We start from the raw sequence: 23,350 nt of genomic DNA, 5'->3' as shown, positions 1-23,350 counted from the left end.
CACTCACTGTAGGTAGGCAATCGGTAGTGAGGTACCCTCATACCTTCTAAGGGGGTCATAAACAAATTACTGACCTATCAGTGTGGAAGTTGGTTGGGTCACTTCCTGTTTGGTGCTACTTCAGCGGTAGGCCTACCTACAGCAGAGCACGCTCTGGCTTGTGGGGAGTGCAATATGGGTCTCCTAACTCAAATATAGATACCTTTTAGTCTTTGTAATGGAATTAATATGTTGACTGTTACTGTGGTTACAGATGGCAAGCGGATCAGCATGAAGAGGACTCAGGAAGAGGCTGACCTCAAGGTCACCGAGCATGAACCCAGAGCATGGGAACTAAAAATAGTATGGGATATTTTATGTTTTGATGGTGGTTCTGTATCCAAGGTGATGTTAATGTTGAAGATTTTCTCACACTTTTATTTATGTTGCCTAATTAGTTTTTTGAAGCGATAATTTGTACAAAACCCACAAGAATAGTTTTGAGGTATAGAAATGAACTACTGTTGATAATGATAGTCCACTGTACAAAACCCACAACTTTCTTTGATGTTATAATGTGAACTTCCCTTCCAATATCATGTTCAGATATCATCAGTGCCAATTTGGTTACTCGCGTGGGCTAGGACATAAAAAGTATGCATGTTAACTATATGTGACTGATTGTTTTACATGTTTAACATGTACCTTTTGTCAAACAAGTCAAACAAGAAAAGCCCGCCCTACAGTGAACAAGAGGCTTGCCAAGTCGTTTACATTTCTGTTGTTATCAGTCAAGTAGTGACCTTACGTCAGATAGACATCCCAGTTCTTGGGTCCCTGAAATTCAGTACAGAGACCCCTTAGGATTCCAACACAGACCCTGTTAGATCCCCATGTAGAATACTGACTGACTGACTGAGTTTGGTTTTACGCTGTTTTTAGCAATATTCCAGCAATATCATGGCAGGTGGCACCAGAAATGGGCTGCACAAATTGTACCCATGAAGGGAATCGAACCTGGGCCTTCGGCGTGACAAGCGAACACTTTAACCACTAGGCTGATGAGCATGTAGAATAACGCTTTAACCACTAGGCTACCCCATTTGTGGCGTCACTGTCTGCTTGCTTATCTGTAACGTTACACAGGATTACTTTGCCCTGGACGCAATTTTGTTTGACTAAATTTTAGCATTATGTATTTCGAATTCAGCTGTAAAATGAAGGTATGGTTCCAGGGTATTTAACATATTGGATTTGAGATAACTGGAGCCTGGATAAATGAAGGTTCACATAATCTGGTATTATGTATTTGTTTTGTCCAGCAACAAGACCGGGCGGAGGAGGATGAAGGTATAGCTGAGGTGAGTTAATGGGTGCTGAACAGATCCATGTCTGTAATTTCTACTTGCTCATGCTATGAATTCAAATAAATTTAAAATGTCTCAAAATCTGACCTTTTACTTTGATACTATTCTATTTGATGATGTACTATAGTATCTGTTGGATCTAACTGGGCTGGATGCTTGAGCCAGTCAGATGTTGTTGTCTTCCTGCTTAACTGGCTTGTATTGAGAATACAGAAGTCTAAGGCCCCCCCAAAATATATGTCCGTTGCCTATTACATGCTTGTTAAAAATAGGGTAGGTGAGTCGGTTTTATCCTCTCTTTTTTACGCTTTAAAAGAAATAATATTTTAGCACCAGGTGGGCACCTGAGAAGGTTTTAACAAGAGTACCATATCATGTAGTGACAATGCCTTGTGATGAAACACTGAAAGATTTCTATATCAAATTATTATTTATGTTATTTATTTGCAGGTTTTGTCAGTGAGAGCCCATTATGCCAATTCGATGCAATCCATTTTAGCCCTACGTACACTGAAAAACATGAAAATATCATACTTGATTTGGATGAAAATGATAAGTTGAAATGCACTCCAGTCATGATTTTGACTTGGTTAAAAAAATGTTTTGGGGGTGTTTGTTAGGATAGAGTCAGTTGGGTTACCAGAAATTGTATTTTTTTGCCTAAACACACTGTGTGAGTACACTTGTCATTTAGAAAATGGTCAAATGTAATATGTTATACTAGTATTTGAGATTACACTTTCTCAGTAAAGTACAGATTCTGGTACATTATCGGGTTGTTTCCCGTCCATTTATTTGAACCCACACTCTCCAGAATGACAATCTGCTGTCCACAATGGCAGGTAGGATGGTCATGTTTATGCTGTGACAGGAAGTGTTGGTTGTGTGACTTTCATCAAGATGTTTGCTGTCTGTTTCAGTCCGGGAGGCTGTTTGTGCGGAACCTGGCGTACTGCTGTACAGAGGATGATATACATGCTTTGTTTAACGAATATGGTGAGCAGATATTTATGCTTGTTATATACAGTCAAATCCCGATGAGTCGAATCGCTGGGGACCAAGTAATAAATTTGACTTATCCATGTATTCTACAGACATAGGTATGTCTATGAGGGTAGAAAAAATATGATCCACTGTATCCTAATTCCTCCTAATTCCTCTGCCCTAAGCATTTGTTTATCTAATGATTTCCCTATCACTAATAGGGGCACCTTATCAGTTCCAGTCTGATTAGCACAGACAGTGATTTCCGTAAAATCTCTAATCTGCCTTTTGAACTCACCCGTCAATGGCGGAAAGGTGTGAGCCGCGCTGGTTTGTCAATTGGATCAGTTTGCTACACCAATCAACTTCTCATTGACTGACTTCGGCTTATGTATACAAGATTGCTGTTGTTTGAATCTCATGGGACCAGATTTCCTTTTCGAGTCCTCGTGTGTATTTATGAGACGACTTCGTGTAACCGGAAATCAAATGATGACAACTATAACAGGGAATGGTGGGGACCGACAGGTACTTCAAGTTATGCATAATATTCGAGACACCGGCATTCGACTCATCGGGATTTGACTGTATTACTGATCACATACTGTATGAAGCAGAAACTATCATACCAATACCTTACTTGAGTGTTCAAAAACAGTGTTCAGATATGTCTGTTGTTCATGTCCAAGATGGTTTGAACAAACATCTGTTGGATGTGAATTGATACTTTCTGTGAATCGGGTAGTTAAAGCTGACTGTTCCATGATAAAAATAATTTTAAAAAATCAGTTCAGTGTTAAATGATGAGGACAAATGTGATGATGTTAACGTAAGTTTCTTTGTATTTAGGATACTCAATATTTATACATAGAAACAGGACACAGTGTGAAAACAGAAGCTAGTAGGTTGTTACACATGTGCATTTAAGTAATGTTGTATCAATCTTCTGATACATTCTTGATGTAGTTGCATTAGTGTTCACCAAGTAGAGTTGTCTCCCTTAGGCCAGGATCTTGTGATGGGATGGTAATTTCCAGTCCTCACTTATTATGATCCCTATTGTGTTCACATTGTATCACACCACCTCCGCCGTCATATGAGCAAAAATATTTCCCGATAACGACTTTAACCCAATTTAACCTCACCTCACCTTCACATTGTATCACACTTATGTAGGAGTGAAAATTGGCACAAGTTGGCCAGTTTTGTAATGAATCTTGTCTTCTTTGTACCCTACTACCTTACATGATTGATGTGATTGACATGATTGATGCGATTGACATGACTGAGATTGACATGATTGATTATTCAGGTCCCCTGACAGACGTGAGTGTTCCAGTTGATCCATTCACCCACAAGATCAAGGGTTTTGCACATGTGACATTCATGATGCCAGAGCATGCTGTGAAGGGTTTTGTGGCGCTGGATGGAACCGTCTTCCAGGTAGAGGCTTCAGACAACTGCCAACCTCAAGTGACCTTATACCAGTTGACCTTTCATAGGGCTATTTCTTCTTGTGATATTTGAACAATTGACATTTGTTGTGACCTTTCATTCAAAAGTGAACAACTGGTGAACTACTAGTGAACTGCCAGTGAGCCTGCTGTCTTATTTCACTCACTCACCCTGCTGTCTGATTTCACTCACTCACCCTGCCTGCTGTCTGATTTCACTCACTCACCCTGCTGTCTGATTTCAGGGGCGAATGTTACACATCCTTCCTGGAAAACCCAAGCCAGAAGACATCGAAATAACAGGTGAGTTAGTTCACTGAAGAGAGCGGAGCGCAGACATTGGGCTTCTCCAGCATCAGGCTGGCAGAGATGACAACCTCTACGATTTCATCATAGTCGCTATGAATTTTAGCCTCAAACTTGGCCAATACGATTGCACTAGAAATTCTTTGAAATTTGAAGAAAGTTCATTACAATTCCAATATATAGACAAAAACATATATTTTCGTCGATTAAATACATTTTCGGACTTCACCTTCCATTCATCAAATTTAATGATATATCTGAACTGGAGTGAGAGAGTGAGTGAGTGAGCGAGGGACAATTTGGAAATCTGCTGTTGGAGGTACCATATGTGAAATTAAAGCTGCGCTCTTGAGTAGTGAAGGTCCGGGTTAGAATGAACCTTCAGTAACCCTTGCTTGTCGTAAGAGGCGACTAACAGAATCGGGTGGTCAGGCTCGCTTGCTTGGTCAACACGTCATCGATTCCCAATTGTGCAGATCGATGCTCATGCTATTGATCACTGGATTGTCTGGTCCAGACTCGATTATTTACAGCCCGCCGCCATATAACTGGAATATTGCGGAGTGCAGCGTAAAACTAAACTCACTCACTCAGTCACTTGATTAGTGTTATATTATATTTCTCAGAATCCGTCATGATTTTAAGTATTTAGTTGACTTCTAATTTTATGGTCAAACTACTAATTTTGATCCTTGAAAGTACTATTTGCAACACTTTGGGGTTGGCATCTCTGGGTGTGTCAAGCTTGTTGGACTAGGTGTCTGTTCTGTAGACTGGCAGTCACAATGGCTGCACAATCTGGTAGTTCAGTGTTCATATGACACTTAATTGACTGTGACTCGATACTCAACACTCGAAACTCGTGCATTATGTGGCTTAAGCTGAGTGAGAACGTCTGAAGGATGATTTGTTGTAGAGAGAAGGGAAATACGTTGATGACCTGATCAATCTCTCTGTTAGTAAAACAATAGACATCAACACATTGTGCAGTTTGTGCACGTCCTGAAACATTCATTTTACGGCAGAAGTACTTGCAAGGTATTTTTGGTTTTCAGAAAAAACATCTTTTAAGAAGAAAAAAGAAGCAGAACAGAAGTCTATGGCTAAAAGGTGAGGACTGGTGACTGGCGGCTGGGACTGATGACTGCTGGCTGGGACTGGTGACTGCTGGCTGGGACTGGTGACTGCTGGCTGGGACTGGTGACTGCTGGCTGGGACTGGTGACTGGCGGCTGGGACTGATGACTGCTGGCTGGGACTGGTGATATCCTTCATTTGTGATATCGCAGGTTGATTTATAAAAACATGCTGTGCATCAAGCATAGTCATACGGCCATCATTGTGTTTGTCCAGGTTTATTATTGTTTGTCCAGTCTTTTTTTGGTGTGGCAAGTCACCCTGCTAAACGCAATGTCACTGTGTGACTGCAGCCGAGAAGCGTGAAATTTGTAAATTTAAAGAAAGCCATCCTTCAGCCAGTTTAGACCATATCATCAAACATTTTGAAAAATCCTCTTGACATGCCATTGGTAAATCTACAATTGGGGACATTTTAAAATCTAAGGATAAATGGTTAGTACTTTCAGAATATTCGGCCTCTATTTCTCGTGCCAGAAATGCAAAATACCAAAATTTGGAAGAACACCTCATTCTTTGTATTAATGACTTGAATAGCAAAAATTCTGCAGTAAATGATGCCATGATTGTTCAGAAAGCGGAATTGTTTGGCTCACAACTCAGCATTTCGGATTTTTCCTATTCACGTGGTTGGCTGTCAAGTTCAAATCTCATTTCTCTCTCTCCCAAAAAAACTCTCAGGCGAAGCAGCTAGTTCAGATAAAACGGCAATTTCAATAGGGAGAGAAGAGTTGAAATCAGTGCTCAAGAATTACGAGCCTGATGATATTTTCAATGTGGATGAGACAGGTTTATTTTATAAATTAGGCCCCAATTACACTCTGGCTTCGAAGGCTTGCGCAGGCGTGAAAAGATCTAAAGAGCGCATCACAGTAGCATTCTGCTTCAGTGCTCGTGGAACAATGAAAATGAAACCATTCGTCATCGGCAAGGCAAGACAACCGAGGTGCTTCGGCTGAAATTTCAACCTGGAATTGTATGTCCGTTATCGCCATAACACCAGAGCATGGATGACCAGTGAATTATTTAGTAACCGGTTGCGACACTTTGACAGATCCATGCGTCTGAAAGGTCGTACGGTCATCCTACTTTTAGGTAATGCTGCCAGCCATAACCACAAGGACGTTCGGCTGACCAACATCACCGTGCACTTCCTTCCTCCCAACACCACTGCATATTCATCCAATGGACGCTGGTATCATCCAGAACTTTAAAGCCCTTTACAAGAAGTGGCTATGAAACACTACATGAGAATGGCCAACCCCAGACGCTAAGGTTAGCTATCCGGTTCGTCAAGTCTGCCTGGGATGGAGTGAGTGTGAAGTGTATCAACAACTGCACAAACACGTTGACATAATTCCGACCACAGCTGAGACTGAGGACGAAAACAACGATGACATCCCCCTTGCTGAGCTGCGGAATTTGATGCAGCAGTTACCAAGAAGTGATGGGGACGAAGTCCCAACTGATGAGCAGTACGTGGATGAAGACACTGTCGTAGACACCGGTCATGAGCTGACTGATGACGAAATCATCAACAGAGTGCAGCCACCGACAGACGACCAGTCAGACGACGAGGACCAACAAGCAGTTGTCCCACCAACAGTAGCAATATGTCCGGAGAAACGGGGTTCGACTGTACCTGGATATGTATCTCTGGCTACACACGAAACTCCTTGTAGCGTTATAAGGAATGTATGACATCAAGGTGGTCCTTCATTCACTGGCAACTGATATAAGCCATGTCATAATGATTCTAATTGTTGCGACACAGAAATGTAAGGAATGTCTAATCCTGGATGTTATGTTGCTGGGTACTGGGTGCAAGCGTAGACCAACATCCTCTCCTGTATGTGTTGTTCTGTTAAGGTGGGTACAGCGTGGACCAACATCCTCTCCTGTATGTGTTGTTCTGTTGGTGGGTGCTGGGCGTGAGACCAACATCCTCTCCTGTATGTATGTGTTGTTGCTGGGTACAGCGTAGACCAACATCCTCTCCTGTATGTGTTGTTCTGTTGCAGTTCCCACAACTGGAACACCATGTTTATTGGCGCCAATGCCGTGGCCGACACTATGGCGGAGAGATACGGCACCAGCAAGAGTCAGATCCTTGATGCTGTGAGTAGCTGCTGCTCCGAATCAGAGAGTTATTTTATTTTGAGAATTTGGTGAGCAGAGTTATTGCCCTTAGTCATCCAAGAGCCTGATTAAGATTCTTGGTATCATTTATGTCAGGTTGGGTTGCCCTGATGAAGATTCGTAATAAAAATAAAAATGTTTCATGCCAGAGTTTTGGAGGAGGAGGATTATGATGATGATGATGATGATGATGATGATGATGATGATGATGATGATGATGATGATGATGATGATGATGATGATGATGATGATGATGATGATGATGATGTTTGTATTAGAGCGGGAAGGAGAGCCTGGGGGTGAGGATGGCGCTTGGTGAGACACAGATCGTGTCGGAGACGAGGGATTTCCTGCTTGACAACGGTGTCAGTCTGGACAGCTTCAGTCAGGTAGGGTTGTCCGTCACTTGCTCTTGTATATCAGAACAGATGTAAACTATTTAGTATCAGGAATGAATAATAACAATCAAAATCCATTCTTATTGTCATTGACTGAAGATCAGTATATGTATCAGTATATGTATCAGTATATCATTATATCGTTTTATACATAAGAAATATACTTCATGCAAAAGCCCCACCCCGAATGATTCTGTAGGTAATGTATTATATATAAATGTAGAAATAGAAATATTTAAAATTCCACGATGTACAACTCATATGATGAATCCGTCTCAACCTGCTTGTCTCAGGCCGCCGCTCCCCGCAGTAAGACTGTCATCCTGGCCAAGAACCTCCCGGCTGGAACCAATGAGCTGGAACTACGGGAGAAGTTTGAGAAGTATGGAACTCTGGGAAGATTCCTTCTGCCGCCAGCCAGAGTCTCTGCGCTCATTGAGTTCCTGGAACCAGCGCAGGCTCGGTCTGCCTTCACCAAACTGGCATACACAAAGGTAGCACCCGCTTGTCCTCCACATCAGGGAACCACCAGTGTTCTGTAGGTTGTGAGATACAGGGGTTCTCATGTATCTTGGGGCTGTCTTACAGGGGGTGCTAAACATTCCGAGGAGGAAATTTGTTGTCTGCACCCTGCTTACATTGAACTAACAATAGATACACTGCAAGTAATGCATGACCTTTGACTAGTTAACCTAGCAAATGTTTTACAAGTACTGTAAATCATGAAATTAATGCGAGCATTATATTAATGCGAAAAATGCGTCTGTACTCTTCTCGCATTATTATAATGACGCATTTCAGTCTGATGATGTCTACTTAATAAAAGACAGAAAACGTAAATCTGTTGACACTACACATTACACCAATACAGGTCACTTCCTCATTACAGGTATCTCAAGCCACATGTAATTATCACTGGTTACAATCACTGGTCATTGTTTAAAGTCACTCAAGCACATCAGCCAGATCAGACATTCTCCAGCCACTTGTTTGTTGTACCTTGGTAGATGACTTGTGTCTTTCACGTCGGATTACATTTATACATGTTGTCAGAAGACAAGTAGTAGCAAGCAATCACGTGATCAAACATGGCAGCGTAATCAAAACATCCTCAGCTCATTTCCATTCATTGCTTAACAAGCTCAATTCATTCTATCATCAACACAGATTCCTAAGCTCGCATTAATTTCGTGACGCATTTTAAACTAGACCCTCGCACTCGCATTACATTTGTGACGTATTAATTTCATGATTTACAGTGTGTTTCCACTCACACTTACAGTGTCAGAGCTACAGATAACTTTTTTGGGTCATTGAGTTATGTACTCGCATGTGTTCATCTCATTTGGGTAATTTTCCTTTGAGTAACCAAATAAATTGTACTCGCCTCACTCAAACTCAATGGGGTATTTTGCCATTTTACATTGATTTTAAAAATATAATAAAGTTTAAATGTTAGTGTTTGTTATTTATATTTGATCTGTTAATGAAAAAACGATAAGAAAGACTGCAAGTTGTCAAGTTCATGTCCTGAAATAGAACCTCTTAATATACCTCAGTTATTATCTCTATCCACCGGTACACAAGCTAAGATTTGACGTTTTTGTGTGTACGCATGTAAGATCACATTTAGTGAGTATTTACAAAGATTCAAGCGTACTTGTACGCAATAGACTTAAAAGGAATTGAGTTTTCACATAAAATTTACGCAGATACACAGCTTATCTGTACCTGTCTAGTGTGCCTGTTGTTCCTATGTCTATTCCTACTATTATACATGCAACAAAGACATTGAAGTCGTTGTAAGTAACTCGAAATATGTGTAATCTTATCAGCTCCTGAATAACAAGGCCAAAAAAGAGTGAGTGAGCGAGTGAGTGAGTTTAGATTAGTTTAATGCTGCTTTAGCAATATTCCAGCAATATCACAGCGGGGAACACCAGAAATGTTCTTTACACATGGTACCCATAGGAAATCTTATCTGGGTGCAAATCATTAACCACTAGGTTACACAAATGTAGAAATTTTGCAGTACATTTTAATAAATCCAGCAAACAGATTTGTCATATTTTAATTTCTCTTATTTTTGTGAATTAAAAAGGAAAACAGAAATTCTTAAATCAATTCACATGTTCAAGGTTTGTTCTTGTAACCCTGTGAACTGGATTATTGTCATGCAGTTGTGATATAGGCTGACTATTGACACGTACACTCACTCACTCACTCACTCACTCTGATGTGTTCTCACTCACTCACTCACTCACTCACTCACTCACTCACTCACTCACTCACTCACTCACTCTGATGTGTTTCACTGTAGTTCCAGTACCTGCCTCTGTACCTGGAGTGGGCGCCTGTCGGGGTGTTCACCACGGAGTACAAGGCACCACCAACAGAGGAGATGGAGGAAGAAGAGGAAGAGACAGAGAAAGAACCTACAGCAGTAGACAAAGAAGAAATTAAAAAAGTGGTGTGTAGTCATATGGGAACCCATGGAATTGCAGTAATCAGTTCTTCCGTAGAACCTTAGATGAACTCTGAGGGAAACTATAGTCATTAAAATCCCATTCTGTATCCTGATGCGATAGCTCTGTGTTAAGATCTGTCATGTCCATGCAAGGCTGTGTCAGGTGATCCGTCATGCAAGGCTGTGTCAGGTGATCCGTCATGCAAGGCTGTGTCAGGTGATCCGTCATGCAAGGCTGTGTCAGGTGATCCATCATGCAAGGCTGTGTCAAGTGATCCGTCATGCAAGGCTGTGTCAGGTGATCCGTCATGCAAGGCTGTGTCAGGTGATCCGTCATGCAAGGCTGTGTCAGGTGATCCGTCATGCAAGGCTGTGTCAGGTGATCAGTCATGCAAGGCTGTGTCAGGTGATCCGTCATGCATGGCTGTGTCAGGTGATTCGTCATGCAAGGCTGTGTCAGGTGATCCGTCATGCAAGGCTGTGTCAGATGGCTGTGTCAGGTGATCCGCCATGCAAGGCTGTGTCAGGTGATCCGTCATGCATGGCTGTGTCAGGTGATTCGTCATGCAAGGCTGTGTCAGGTGATCCGTCATGCAAGGCTGTGTCAGGTGATCCGTCATGCATGGCTGTGTCAGGTGATCAGTCATGCAAGGCTGTGTCAGGTGATCCGTCATGCATGGCTGTGTCAGGTGATCAGTCATGCAAGGCTGTGTCAGGTGATCCGTCATGCATGGCTGTGTCAGGTGATTTGTCATGCAAGGCTGTGTCAGGTGATTCGTCATGCAAGGCTGTGTCAGGTTTTTCCATCATGTAGCTTGAATGCCTCCAATTTGTCGGTATTTACCACATCTCATAAAGTAAACTGGTCACTTCCAAATGGTAATGGTTGTGCCTTTAGATTATTGATAATGCATTTCCCCTCAAACATTTCTGATTGCCAGCTAACGAATATTTATGTTCTATGTTGGTTTTCTGTATGTAAAATTTCCAAATTCAATTTCTCAAATCATTTGAGTCTGAAGTCACAAGTGACATGATAATTGCTACAGAACACTTCTCCATGGTTTGATTTTGCATATTTAGACCATAATACATACAATATTAATCTTTGTCCCTGTTCATTTCACTACAAAATGCAACTGCCGTGGTTTGATTACGTTCAGATGAACACTGATGTGTTCCCTTCGTTTTCTGCATCATCGTCCAGTCACGTGACTTGCATCTGTTGATTGGAGTGGATGCCTCGTAGAGTTAGCTTAAGATCTAAACCGTCATAAACTCAATGCCTCCTACGTCATAGTATAGATTCATGTTTGTGTAAAATAATTGTATTAATGTTGCTCTAGCAAATATTGTTGTCAACAATGTTTCCAGGTTACGGAGGAAGGTGAATCTGATGACGAAGATGAGGAAGAGCGTACCCCAGGCTGTACCCTGTTTGTGAAGAACCTCAACTTCGATACGACGGAAGAAGACTTTAAGACGGTATGGGCCAATCTGACTTCAGTTGACCTGTCCTGAGAGGTCATGTGATATTCAGATGTTGCAAGTTGTTGTCCATAAACCTGTTTTTCCATTTTTTACTTGTTCCCAAAATGGCTTGATGGATTGAGCCGAAATTGTGTGTGCATGTTTGTTGCAACTTTTGTTTAATGGGAGTCACTGACATTTTCCTATTGGGTGAACTACAAGGCCATGAAAGCACTATTGTATATGTACCATGTCAAATATTCAGATTTTAATCACCAGTGTGTGGCATATTCTGGTTCAACAAAAAAATGGAGATTTTATTCCCTCTTTTTTTTTTTGTCTTTAGATGTTCGAGAGATGTGGAAATGTAAAATATGCGACGATATCCAAAAAGAAGGACTTCAAAAATCCAGGTCTGTTTCCATCTGCTCACTTACCCAGTATGGGGTTTAGGTTCACAGTCTCCACTGTATGTAGGTGAGCTATGGGCATAACTTGGGACTGGACATATCACAGTAACTGTAACAACTATGTAAATTTATGTACTTTGCTAGTTGATGAAGAATGATGACAAATTTTATTGATATACAACTACTTTTATTCTGTGAAAGGCGACGTTTCGACATAGATCTATGTAAAAGAAGTTGTATGTCCATAAAATTTGTCATCATTCTACTTTGTTAGTTCTGAACCGGTTCATTAAAAACATTTTATGCAGTGGGAGTCAGTGAATAAAACAATGTATGCAGTGGGGGTCAGTGAATATAACAATTTATGCAGTGGGGGTCAGTGAATAAAACAATTTATGCAGTGGGGGTCAGTGAATAAAACAATGTATGCAGTGGGGGTCAGTGAATAAAACAATGTATGCAGTGGAGTCAGTGAATAAAACAATGTATGCAGTGGAGCCAGTCAATAAAACAATGTATGCAGTGGGGGTCAGTGAATAAAACAATGTATGCAGTGGGGGTCAGTGAATATAACATTTTATGCAGTGGGGGTCAGTGAATAAAAACAATGTATGCAGTGGGGGTCAGTGAATAAAACAATGTATGCAGTGGGGGTCAGTGAATAAAACAATGTATGCAGTGGGGGTCAGTGAATAAAACAATGTATGCAGTGGGGGTCAGAGAATAAAAATGTATGCAGTGGGGGTCAGTTAATAAAACAATGTATGCACTGAAGTCAGTGAATAAAACAATGTATGCAGTGGGGTCAGTGAATATAACAATGTATGCAGTGGGGTCAGTGAATAAAACAATGTATGCAGTGGGGTCAGTGAATAAAACAATGTATGCAGTGGGGTCAGTGAATAAAACAATGTATGCAGTGGGGATCAGTGAATAAAACAATGTATGCAGTGGGGCCAGTTAATAAAACAATGTATGCAGTGAAAGTCAGTGAATAAAACAATGTATGCAGTGGGGGTCAGTGAATAAAACAATGTATGCAGTGGGGGTCAGTGAATAAAACAATGTATGCAGTGGGGGTCAGTGAATAAAACAATGTATGCAGTGGGGGTCAGTGAATAAAACAATGTATGCAGTGGGGGTCAGTGAATAAAACAATGTATGCACTGGGGGTCAGTGAATAAAAACAATGTATGCAGTGGGGGTCAGTGAATATAACAATGTATGCAGTGGGGGTCAGTGAATATAACATTTGTATGCAGTGGGGGTCAGTGAATAAAACAATGCATGGGGGTCAGTGAATAAAACAATGTATGCAGTGGGGAGTCAGTGAATAAAAACAATGTATGCACTGGGGGTCAGTGAATAAAACAATGTATGCAGTGGGGGTCAGTGAATAAAAAAATGTATGCAGTGGGGTCAGTGAATAAAACAATGTATGCAGTGGGCGCCAGTTAATAAAACAATGTATGCAGTGGGGGTCAGTGAATAAAACAATGTATGGCACTGGGGGTCAGTTAATAAAACAATGTATGCAGTGGGGGTCAGTGAATAAAACAATGTATGCACTGGGGGTCAGTGAATAAAACAATGTATGCAGTGGATTTAGTGAATAAAAACAATGTATGCAGTGGGGGGGGTCAGTGAATAAAACAATGTATGCAGTGGGGGTCAGTGAATAAAACAATGTATGCACTGGGGGTCAGTGAATAAAACAATGTATGCAGTGGGGGTCAGTGAATAAAACAATGTATCCACTGAGGGGGTCAGTGAATAAAACAATGTATGCAGTGGGGGTCAGTGAATAAAACAATGTATGCAGGGGGGTCAGTGAATAAAACAATGTATGCAGGGGGGTCAGTGAATAAAACAATGTGTATATTGCAGGTCAGTGTCTGTAACACAGGTCACTTATTCAACACAATATGTGTATTGCATGTTTGTTTATTAACAACATTGTGCTGGTCAGTTTATCAAATCTATGTTCTGCAGGTGAGTTTCTGTCGATGGGGTACGGTTTTGTGGAATACACGAGGAAGTCAAGTGCAGACAAAGCATTGAAGACATTGCAACATGCGAGTCTGGACGACCATCAGCTGGAACTGAAGATCTCCAACAGAGAGACCACGTATGTACACATGTACCATCCACAGTTGTCTCCTATTGAGTTGCTTGCAGTATCACCATTGATATTTAAGGATGCTGTTCTGGATGTAGTCCAGATTTATTGGCCACTGCCTGTTGACTAAATGCAAAACCTGCGGTGAAATCAGTTTACAACAAACTGACATGCTGTGATGAAACTGAAACTGAAATACGCCGACACACTCATGTACTAAATCATGCACATACACTCACACTCCCTCTCACACACAACTCATGCACTCACATGCTCACTCGCACACACTCTAACACTCATGCATTCACACACACACACACACACACACACCCATGCACTCACATGCTCCAGCATGCACACACTCCAACACGCACACACACCAACACTCACACACTCCCTGTTCAGAGTTTAAAGCCTTCTACCTCACAATATGACCAAAGTTTTAACACAAATGCTGATTATTGTCTTGTGTTTGTTGATTGGATGGCAGGCCTCTCATGTGAACTTTTTATTTCATAATAGCGTCACAAAAGAGTCCAACAAGAAAAAACAGAAAAGCACCAAGCAGAAATCATCCAAGATACTTGTCCGAAATATTCCATTCGAAGTCACACGGAACGAAATCTATGAACTGTTCAAGTATGTATTATATTGCTGGGATTCTGGATAATGATGTTGTCTAGAAAATGTATGTTTGTCACCTTGTGGGGTTCTTAGCCACTCGTCACGCCGAAGACCCGGGTTCGAATCCCCCAATGGGTACAAAGCCCATTTCTGGTGTCCCCCGCCGTGATGTTGCTGGAATATTGCTAAAAGTGGCGTAAAACCAAACTCAGTCAGTCAGTCAGCCCTAGCCACCAGACATGGATTCTTTCTCAACACATCAACAGGTGAATTCTCTGGGTTGTTTCTAGAAATAGTCACAGTCACACATGATAATCGAGAACTAACTTAACCAATGATAATCCATTTCTTGTGGTTTGTTGAGTATTGTCCACATATAGAGACTATACACAGTATTCTATGTTATGTAGAGTGTTTGGTGAGCTCAAGACTGTCCGGCTGCCCAAGAAGCTGAGCGGAACGGGATCACATCGAGGATTTGGGTTTGTCGACTTCCTCACCCGACCTGATGCCAAGGTAGGAAATTACGATTTAGGGTATATCGTATCAGGGTGGCTGTACACGTATTCAGGGCACCAGCGATGTGATGACTGACCCAGACTGGAACCCCTTGACCCCTAGCCCCTGAAGCCATATTGTTGCACCATCCTGGTATTGCCTGTATGTCACCCCTAGCACCTGAAGCCATATTGTTGTACCATCCTGGTATTGCCTGTATATCACCCCTAGCCCCTGAAGCCACATTGTTGCACCATCCTGATATTGCCTGTATATCACCCTAAAGGTGCAAGCCCCTGGCCTCTGAAGCCATATTGTTGTACCATCCTGGTATTGCCTGTATGTCACCCCTAGCCCCTGAAGCCATATTGTTGCACCATCCTGGTATTGCCTGTATGTCACCCTAAAGGTGCTAGCCCCTGAAGCCATATTGTTGCACCATCCTGATATTGCCTGTATATCACCCTAAAGGTGCAAGCCCCTGGCCTCTGAAGCCATATTGTTGTACCATCCTGGTATTGCCTGTATGTCACCCCTAGCCCCTGAAGCCATATTGTTGCACCATCCTGGTAGTGCTTGTATGTCATCCTAAAGGTGCAAGCACCTAGCCCTTGAAGCCATATTGATGCACCATCCTGGTATTGCCTGTATGTCTTCCTAAAGGTGCAAGCACCTAGCCCTTGAAGCCATATTGTTGCACCATCCTGGTATTTCCTGTATGTCACCTCTAGCCCCTGAAGCCATATTGTTGCACCATCCTGGTATTGCCTGTATATCACCCTAAAGGTGCAAGCACCTAGCCCTTGAAGCCATATTGTTGCACCATCCTGGTATTGCCTGTATATCACCCTAAAGGTGCAAGCCCCTAGCCCCTGAAGCCATATTGTTGTACCATCCTGGTATTGCCTGTATGTCACCCCTGGCCCCTGAAGCCATATTGTTGTACCATCCTGGTATTGCCTGTATGTCACCCCTAGCCCTGAAGCCATATTGTTGCACCATCCTGGTATTGCCTGTATATCACCCCTAGGTGCAAAGCCCCTGGCCTCTGAAGCCATATTGTTGCACCATCCTGGTATTGCCTGTATGTCACCCCTAAAGGTGCAAGCCCCTAGCCCCTGAAGCCATATTGTTGCACCATCCTGGTATTGCCTGTCACATCTCTGTGCAAGCACCTAGCCCTGAAGCCATATTGTTGCACCATCCTGGTATTGCCTGTATATCACTAAAGGTGCAAGCACCTAGCCCCTGAAGCCATATTGTTGCACCATCCTGATATTGCCTGTATATCACCCTAAAGGTGCAAGCCCTGGCCTCTGAAGTCATATTGTTGCACCATCCTGGTATTGCCTGTATGTCACCCCTAGCCCCTGAAGCCATATTGTTGCACCATCCTGGTATTGCCTGTATGTGCAAGCACCTAGCCCCTGAAGCCATATTGTTGCACCATCCTGGTATTGCCTGTATATCACCCCTCTAAAGCCACCTAGCCCCTGAAGCCATATTGTTGCACCATCCTGGTATTGCCTGTATATCAGGTGCCCCTAGCCCCTGAAGCCATATTGTTGCACCATCCTGGTATTGTCTGTATGTCACCCCCTAGCCCTGAAGCCATATTGTTGCACCATCCTGGTATTGCCTGTATGTCACCCCTAGCACCTGAAGCCATATTGTTGTACCATCCTGGTATTGCCTGTATGTCACCCCTAGCCCTGAAGCCATATTGTTCACCATCCTGGTATTGCCTGTATGTCACCCTAGCACCTGAAGCCATATTGTTGTACCATCCTGGTATTGCCTGTATGTCACCCCTAGCCCTGAAGCCATATTGTTGTACCATCCTGGTATTGTCTGTATGTCACCCCTAGCACCTGAAGCCATATTGTTGTACCATCCTGGTATTGTCTGTATGTCACCCCTAGCACCATTGTTGTACCATCCTGGTATTGTCTGTAGCCCTAGCCCTTGAAGCCATAGCCATCCTGGTATTGCCTGTATATCACCCTAAATCCAGCCCCTTGAAGCCATATTGATGCACCATCCTGGTATTGCCTGTATGTAGGTGTCACACCTAGCCCCTGAAGCCATATTGTTGCACCATCCTGGTATTGCCTGTATATCACCCCTAGCCCCTGAAGAATTGTTGCACCATCCTGATATTGCCTGTGTCACTCTTGCAAGCACCTATGAAGCCATATTGTTGCACCATCCTGATATTGCCTGTATATCACCCTGTGCAAGCCCCTGCCTCTGAAGTCATATTGTTGCACCATCCTGGTATTGCCTGTATGTCACCCCTAGCCCTTGAAGCCATATTGTTGCACCATCCTGGTATTGCCTGTATGTCACCCCTAGCCCCTGAAGCCATATTGTTGCACCATCCTGATATTGCCTGTATATACCCCTAAAGGTCAAGCCCCTAGCCTCTGAAGCCATATTGTTGCACCATCCTGGTATTGCCTGTATATCACCCTAAATGTGCAAGCACCTAGCCCCTGAAGCCATATTGTTGCACCATCCTGGTATTGCCTGTATATCACCCTAAAGGTGCAAGCACCTAGCCCCTGAAGCCATATTGTTGCACCATCCTGGTATTGCCTGTATATCACCCTAAAGGTGCAAGCACCTACCCCTTGAAGCCATTTTGTTGCACCATCCTGGTAGTGCTTTGTATGTCATCCTAAAGGTGCAAGCACCTAGCCCTTGAAGCCATATTGATGCACCATCCTGGTATTGCCTGTACATCACCCTAAAGGTGCAAGCACCTAGCCCCTGAAGCCATATTGTTGCACCATCCTGGTATTGCCTGTATCACCCTAAAGGTGCAAGCACCTAGCCCTTGAAGCCATATTGTTGCACCATCCTGGTATTGCCTGTATGTCACCCCTAGCCCCTGAAGCCATATTGTTGCACCATCCTGGTATTGCCTGTATGTCACCCCTAGCCCTTGAAGCCATATTGTTGCACCATCCTGGTATTGCCTGTATGTCACCCCTAGCCCTTGAAGCCATATTGTTGTACCATCCTGGTATTGCCTGTATGTCACCCCTAGCCCTTGAAGCCATATTGTTGTACCATCCTGGTATTGCCTGTATGTCAGGTGCAAGCACCCCTGAAGCCATATTGTTGTACCATCCTGGTATTGCCTGTATGTCACCCCTAGCACCTGAAGCCATATTGTTGTACCATCCTGGTATTGCCTGTATGTCACCCCTAGCCCTTTGAAGCCATATTGTTGCACCATCCTGGTATTGCCTGTATGTCACCCCTAGCACCTGAAGCCATATTGTTGCACCATCCTGGTATTGCCTGTATGTCACCCCTAGCCCCTGAAGCCATATTGTTGTACCATCCTGGTATTGTCTGTATGTCACCCTAGCACCTGAAGCCATATTGTTGTACCATCCTGGTATTGTCTGTATGTCACCCCCTAGCACCTGAAGCCATATTGCCATCCTGGTATTGTCATGTCACCCCTAGCCCTTGAAGCCATATTGTTGTAACCATCCTGGTATTGCCTGTATATCACTCCTAAAGGTGCCACCTAGCCCTTGAAGCCATTATTGTTGTTGTACCATCCTGGTATCCTGGGTGCATAGCCCCTGAAGCCTATTGTTGCACCATCCTGTCCTGTATGTCACCCCTGGCCCCTGAAGCCATATTGTTGCACCATCCTGGTATTGCCTGTATATCACCCTAAAAGGTGCAAGCACCTAGCCCTGAAGCCATATTGTTGCACCATCCTGGTATTGCCTGTATGTCAATCCCAAGCAGCTAGCCCCTGAAGCCATATTGTTGCACCATCCTGGTATTCCTGGTATCAATGCCTAAAGGTGCAAGCACCTAGCCCCTGAAGCCATATTGTTGCACCATCCTGGTATTGCCTGTATGTCACCCTAAAGGTGCAAGCACCTAGCCCCTGAAGCCATATTGCACACCATCCTGGTATTGCCTGTATATCTGTAAAGGTGCAAGCACCTAGCCCTTGAAGCCATATTGTTGCACCATCCTGGTATTGCCTGTATGTCACCCTAAAGGTGCAAGCACCTAGCCCCTGAAGCCATATTGTTGCACTATCCTGGTATTGCCTGTATGTCACCCTAAAGGTGCAAGCCCTAGCCCCTGAAGCCATATTGTTGCACCATCCTGGTGTTGCCTGTATATCACCCTAAAGGTGCAAGCCCCTAGCACCTGAAGCCATATTGTTGCACCATCCTGGTGTTGCCTGTATATCACCCCTAGCCCCTGAAGCCATATTGTTGCACCATCCTGGTGTTGCCTGTATATCACCCTAAAGGTGATAATTTCTTGCACTTCTATATGTACTTCAGTGATGATCAACAGAAAATGTTTTCAAGAATCCTGTTTTAAAATAAAGCTGTCAGCAGGTCGGTGAAGTATGGTCAGCGGACAACCCCGAGGTCCTTGCCTGTTGTGGAGCTTCACACAAAACAATATCATATAACTATTGTTACGAGTTATTCATTGTGCAACAATGTTTCACCTGTTATACATTATACCTGTAGCATCAGTGAGGGGCAGGGGTGTGCTCTAGTTAGACAGACTCTTGGAATGAGTTCCACATCCATTGTTTGATGTAATCGCCCTGTCTCCACATGTACAATATAGAACAAACTTTATTGATAACAACTCCTTTTATTTGTGAGTGCGACGTTTCCATACAGATTCAAGCATGCTTGACAATGGTGCAAGAATCTGTATCGAAACGTCGCACTCACGAATAAAAGAAGTTGTTATCCATAAAGTTTGTTCTGTATTGTACTTCCCAACTTCTAAAATGCCACTCAAAGAAGTTCCACCTGTACAATGTCGAGATGGAGACCCCACCTGCCTGTGTGTTTGTTCCAGAGGGCCTTCAATGCTCTGTGTCATAGCACCCACTTGTTTGGGCGTCGCCTCGTCCTGGAGTGGGCGGAGGCTGAGGAGACAGTGGATGATCTGCGGAGGAAGACGGCGGAGAGGTTCCATGATGGTAGGTAGATGACCTCCACTGACTACTGCTCCGTAGAGGTCATCATTAACTCCAACCAACAGACTTTCAGAGCTAATCTATCATGTGATAATCAAATGAAGTTATTTCTTTCCCTCGTAGAGTCGTAAATAGTTAGTCACTTTTCAGATAAAGATTATGGAAAACTTCATCGTACATTTATGAAAACAGTTTGAGTTTTGTACACAGTAAATGACAACAGTGGGAGCACTGAGGTCAGTTCATCCATGAAGATCCGGGTTAGAATATTGATCTTCAGTAACCTATGCTTGTCGTAAGAGGCGACTAACAGGATCGGGTGGTCAAGCTAGCTGACTTGGTTGACACCTGTCATCAGTTCCCAATGGATGCTCATGCTGTTCATCACTGGATTGTCTGGTCCTGACTCGATTATTTACAGACCACCTCAATATAGCTGGAATATTGCTGAGTGCGGTGTAAAACTAATTTCACTCACTCACTCATCCTTGACTTCATTATCTATGTCAGCAGCCTGTGTGTTAGCCTGTTGGTTCAAGCAGTCACTCATAGCACCATAGACTAAAGATTGAGAGCACACATGCACATTATTGTGACCTGTTTGTTTGATGTACTAATATATCTGCTCATAACAGTGTTACTTTCGTCAAAACTAGGCTGATATATTTCCTAGTGGTGTGACGATTCATCGATACGCATCGATGCATCGATTCATGGGCCGCCGATACAGTGAATCGATTCAAAGTTTTACATTGTCGTATATCCTGATACGATACTTCAAATGGGCCACAGTACATCGATGTTTAACTTTAAATATTGCCAAATCGCGATATCTGTCAAGAAAAAAGACACGTTTGATGATTAAAATATTTGCTTACTCATTTTTCCTTTATAAGTACACGTTTTCTCGAAAATTCTTGCCTCAAGAATTGTGTCAGACATAGCGCTCGCATGTTATTAACATTCACAAAGTCTGTGTATAAACTTCATTATCTCGTTTCCGAATAAACATTGACAAACGTTGGCGGAATTTGATGAAATACTATAAAAGGTTTTGTTTTGATCTTAAGGTGTTTTACAGTTGGTGTTAGAATTAAAGATTTATTATCGTGAATATATCGTTGTGACTATAATTTTAGTATCGTGATGTATCGTATAGCAGGTTGTATGCCAATACCAGCACTAATATTTCCAGATAAGCAGAAGAACAGGACTCTGCTTGCATTTGTTTTCTTTCAAGTGATCAATCCTTGAGACTGTTGTTGCAGCCAGTTCATATACACAACCTGGACGTCAATGTTGAATATAGATTTGTTTGTTTTGTTTGTTTGTATGTTGTTTAATGCTGCACGCAGCAATATTCCAGTTATATGATGGTCTGTAAATAATCAAGCAGGGACCAGACAATCCAGTGATCAACATCATGAGCTTCAGTCTGCAGATTTGTGATGTGATGACATGTGTCAACCAAGTCTGCGAGCCTGACCACCCAATCTTGTTAGTCGCCTCTTACGTCAAGCAGCAAAATTATTTTGTCATGATGTACTGACAGTTGTCATGTACTGATGTGTATTGATGATTATCATGATGTACTAATGTACTGATCATTGTCAACATGTACTTACTATTGTCATGTGACTGGTATTTACAGATGGGCCCTCCAAGAAACTGAGGAAGTCCTCCATCATGGAGGACCTGGCACCATCCTGAGCCTGACTGCAGCCTGCCGAGGTTCAGTGTACATAGACTGTACAGAAACCCGTGAGGAAGTGTATACGTGTACATAGACTGTATCAGAAACCTGTGAGGGAGCGTATACGTGTACATAGACTGTATCAGAAATAAACTCGAATGTGAACATGATGTGTCAAAGGGTTGTCAAATAAACTATTGCAGACACTGGTCCCTGTATACGTTTGTTCCTGCAGACACTGATCCTCACAGACTCTGGTCCCCACAGACTCTGGTCCCCACAGACTCTGGTCCCCACAGACACTGGTCCCTACAGACACTGGTCCCTGCAGACACTGGTCCCCACAGACACTGGTCCCCACAGACTTCGGTCCCTGCAGACACCGGTCCCCGTAGACACAGTCCCCACAGACACTGGTCCCTGCAGACACCGATCCCTGCAGACACTGGTCCCTGCATACGTTTGTCCCTGCAGACACTGATCCTCACAGACACCGGTCCCTGCAGACACTGATCCCTGCAGACACTGGTCCCTGCAGACACCGATCCCCGTAGACACAGTCCCCACAGACTCTGGTCCCCACAGACTCTGGTCCCCACAGACACTGGTCCCTGCAGACACTGATCCTCACAGACTCTGGTCCCCACAGACTCTGGTCCCCACAGACACTGGTCCCTACAGACACTGGTCCCTGCAGACACTGGTCCCCACAGACACTGGTCCCTGCAGACACCAGTCCCCGTAGACACAGTCCCCACAGACACTGAGACACCAGACCCCGGTCCCCCCCGCAGACACTGGTCCCTGCAGACACTGATCCTCACAGACACCGGTCCCCACAGACTCTGGTCCCCACAGACACTGGTCCCTGCAGACACTGATCCTCACAGACACCAGTCCCTGCAGACACCGGTCCCTGTAGACGCTGGTCCTCGCAGACACTGGTCCCTGCAGACACTGATCCCTGCAGACACCGGTCCCCGTAGACACAGTCCCCACAGACACTGGTCCCTGCAGACACCGATCCCTGCAGACACTGGTCCCTGTATACGTTTGTCCCTGCAGACACTGATCCTCACAGACACCGGTCCCTGCAGACACTGATCCCTGCAGACACCGATCCCCGTAGACACAGTCCCCACAGACTCTGTCCCCACAGACTCTGGTCCCCACAGACACTGGTCCCTGCAGACACTGATCCTCACAGACTCTGGTCCCCACAGACTCTGGTCCCCACAGACACTGGTCCCTACAGACACTGGTCCCTGCAGACACTGGTCCCTACAGACACTGGTCCCCACAGACACTGGTCCCCA

At 43.6% G+C, this 23,350-nt stretch overlaps 1 protein-coding gene across 1 annotated transcript in view; it reads left to right on the top strand.

Annotated features, from left to right (window-relative positions):
- LOC124266079 (probable RNA-binding protein 19) overlaps positions 1 to 22,199 on the top strand; it is a 29,503-nt gene extending 7,304 nt beyond the window's left edge. Inside the window, exons 11-27 of the mRNA XM_046700898.1 lie at positions 254 to 342; positions 1,302 to 1,340; positions 2,267 to 2,342; positions 3,643 to 3,773; positions 4,030 to 4,087; positions 5,146 to 5,200; positions 7,248 to 7,344; positions 7,644 to 7,754; positions 8,057 to 8,257; positions 10,084 to 10,233; positions 11,605 to 11,715; positions 12,047 to 12,113; positions 14,103 to 14,238; positions 14,752 to 14,868; positions 15,264 to 15,369; positions 20,221 to 20,344; positions 21,993 to 22,199. Of these exons, the coding sequence (XP_046556854.1) occupies positions 254 to 342; positions 1,302 to 1,340; positions 2,267 to 2,342; positions 3,643 to 3,773; positions 4,030 to 4,087; positions 5,146 to 5,200; positions 7,248 to 7,344; positions 7,644 to 7,754; positions 8,057 to 8,257; positions 10,084 to 10,233; positions 11,605 to 11,715; positions 12,047 to 12,113; positions 14,103 to 14,238; positions 14,752 to 14,868; positions 15,264 to 15,369; positions 20,221 to 20,344; positions 21,993 to 22,051 (1,727 nt within the window). The 3' untranslated portion in view covers positions 22,052 to 22,199. The remainder of the gene's footprint in view (positions 1 to 253; positions 343 to 1,301; positions 1,341 to 2,266; positions 2,343 to 3,642; positions 3,774 to 4,029; positions 4,088 to 5,145; positions 5,201 to 7,247; positions 7,345 to 7,643; positions 7,755 to 8,056; positions 8,258 to 10,083; positions 10,234 to 11,604; positions 11,716 to 12,046; positions 12,114 to 14,102; positions 14,239 to 14,751; positions 14,869 to 15,263; positions 15,370 to 20,220; positions 20,345 to 21,992) is intronic.
- The last annotated feature ends 1,151 nt before the right edge of the window (positions 22,200 to 23,350 follow it).

This window comes from Haliotis rubra, unplaced genomic scaffold (genome assembly GCF_003918875.1).
Source record: "Haliotis rubra isolate DU_JTF1 unplaced genomic scaffold, ASM391887v1 Scf123, whole genome shotgun sequence".
Lineage (NCBI taxonomy): Eukaryota > Metazoa > Mollusca > Gastropoda > Lepetellida > Haliotidae > Haliotis > Haliotis rubra.
Note: the sequence above shows the minus strand (reverse complement) of the source record. Positions and strands in the feature narration are given on the sequence as shown.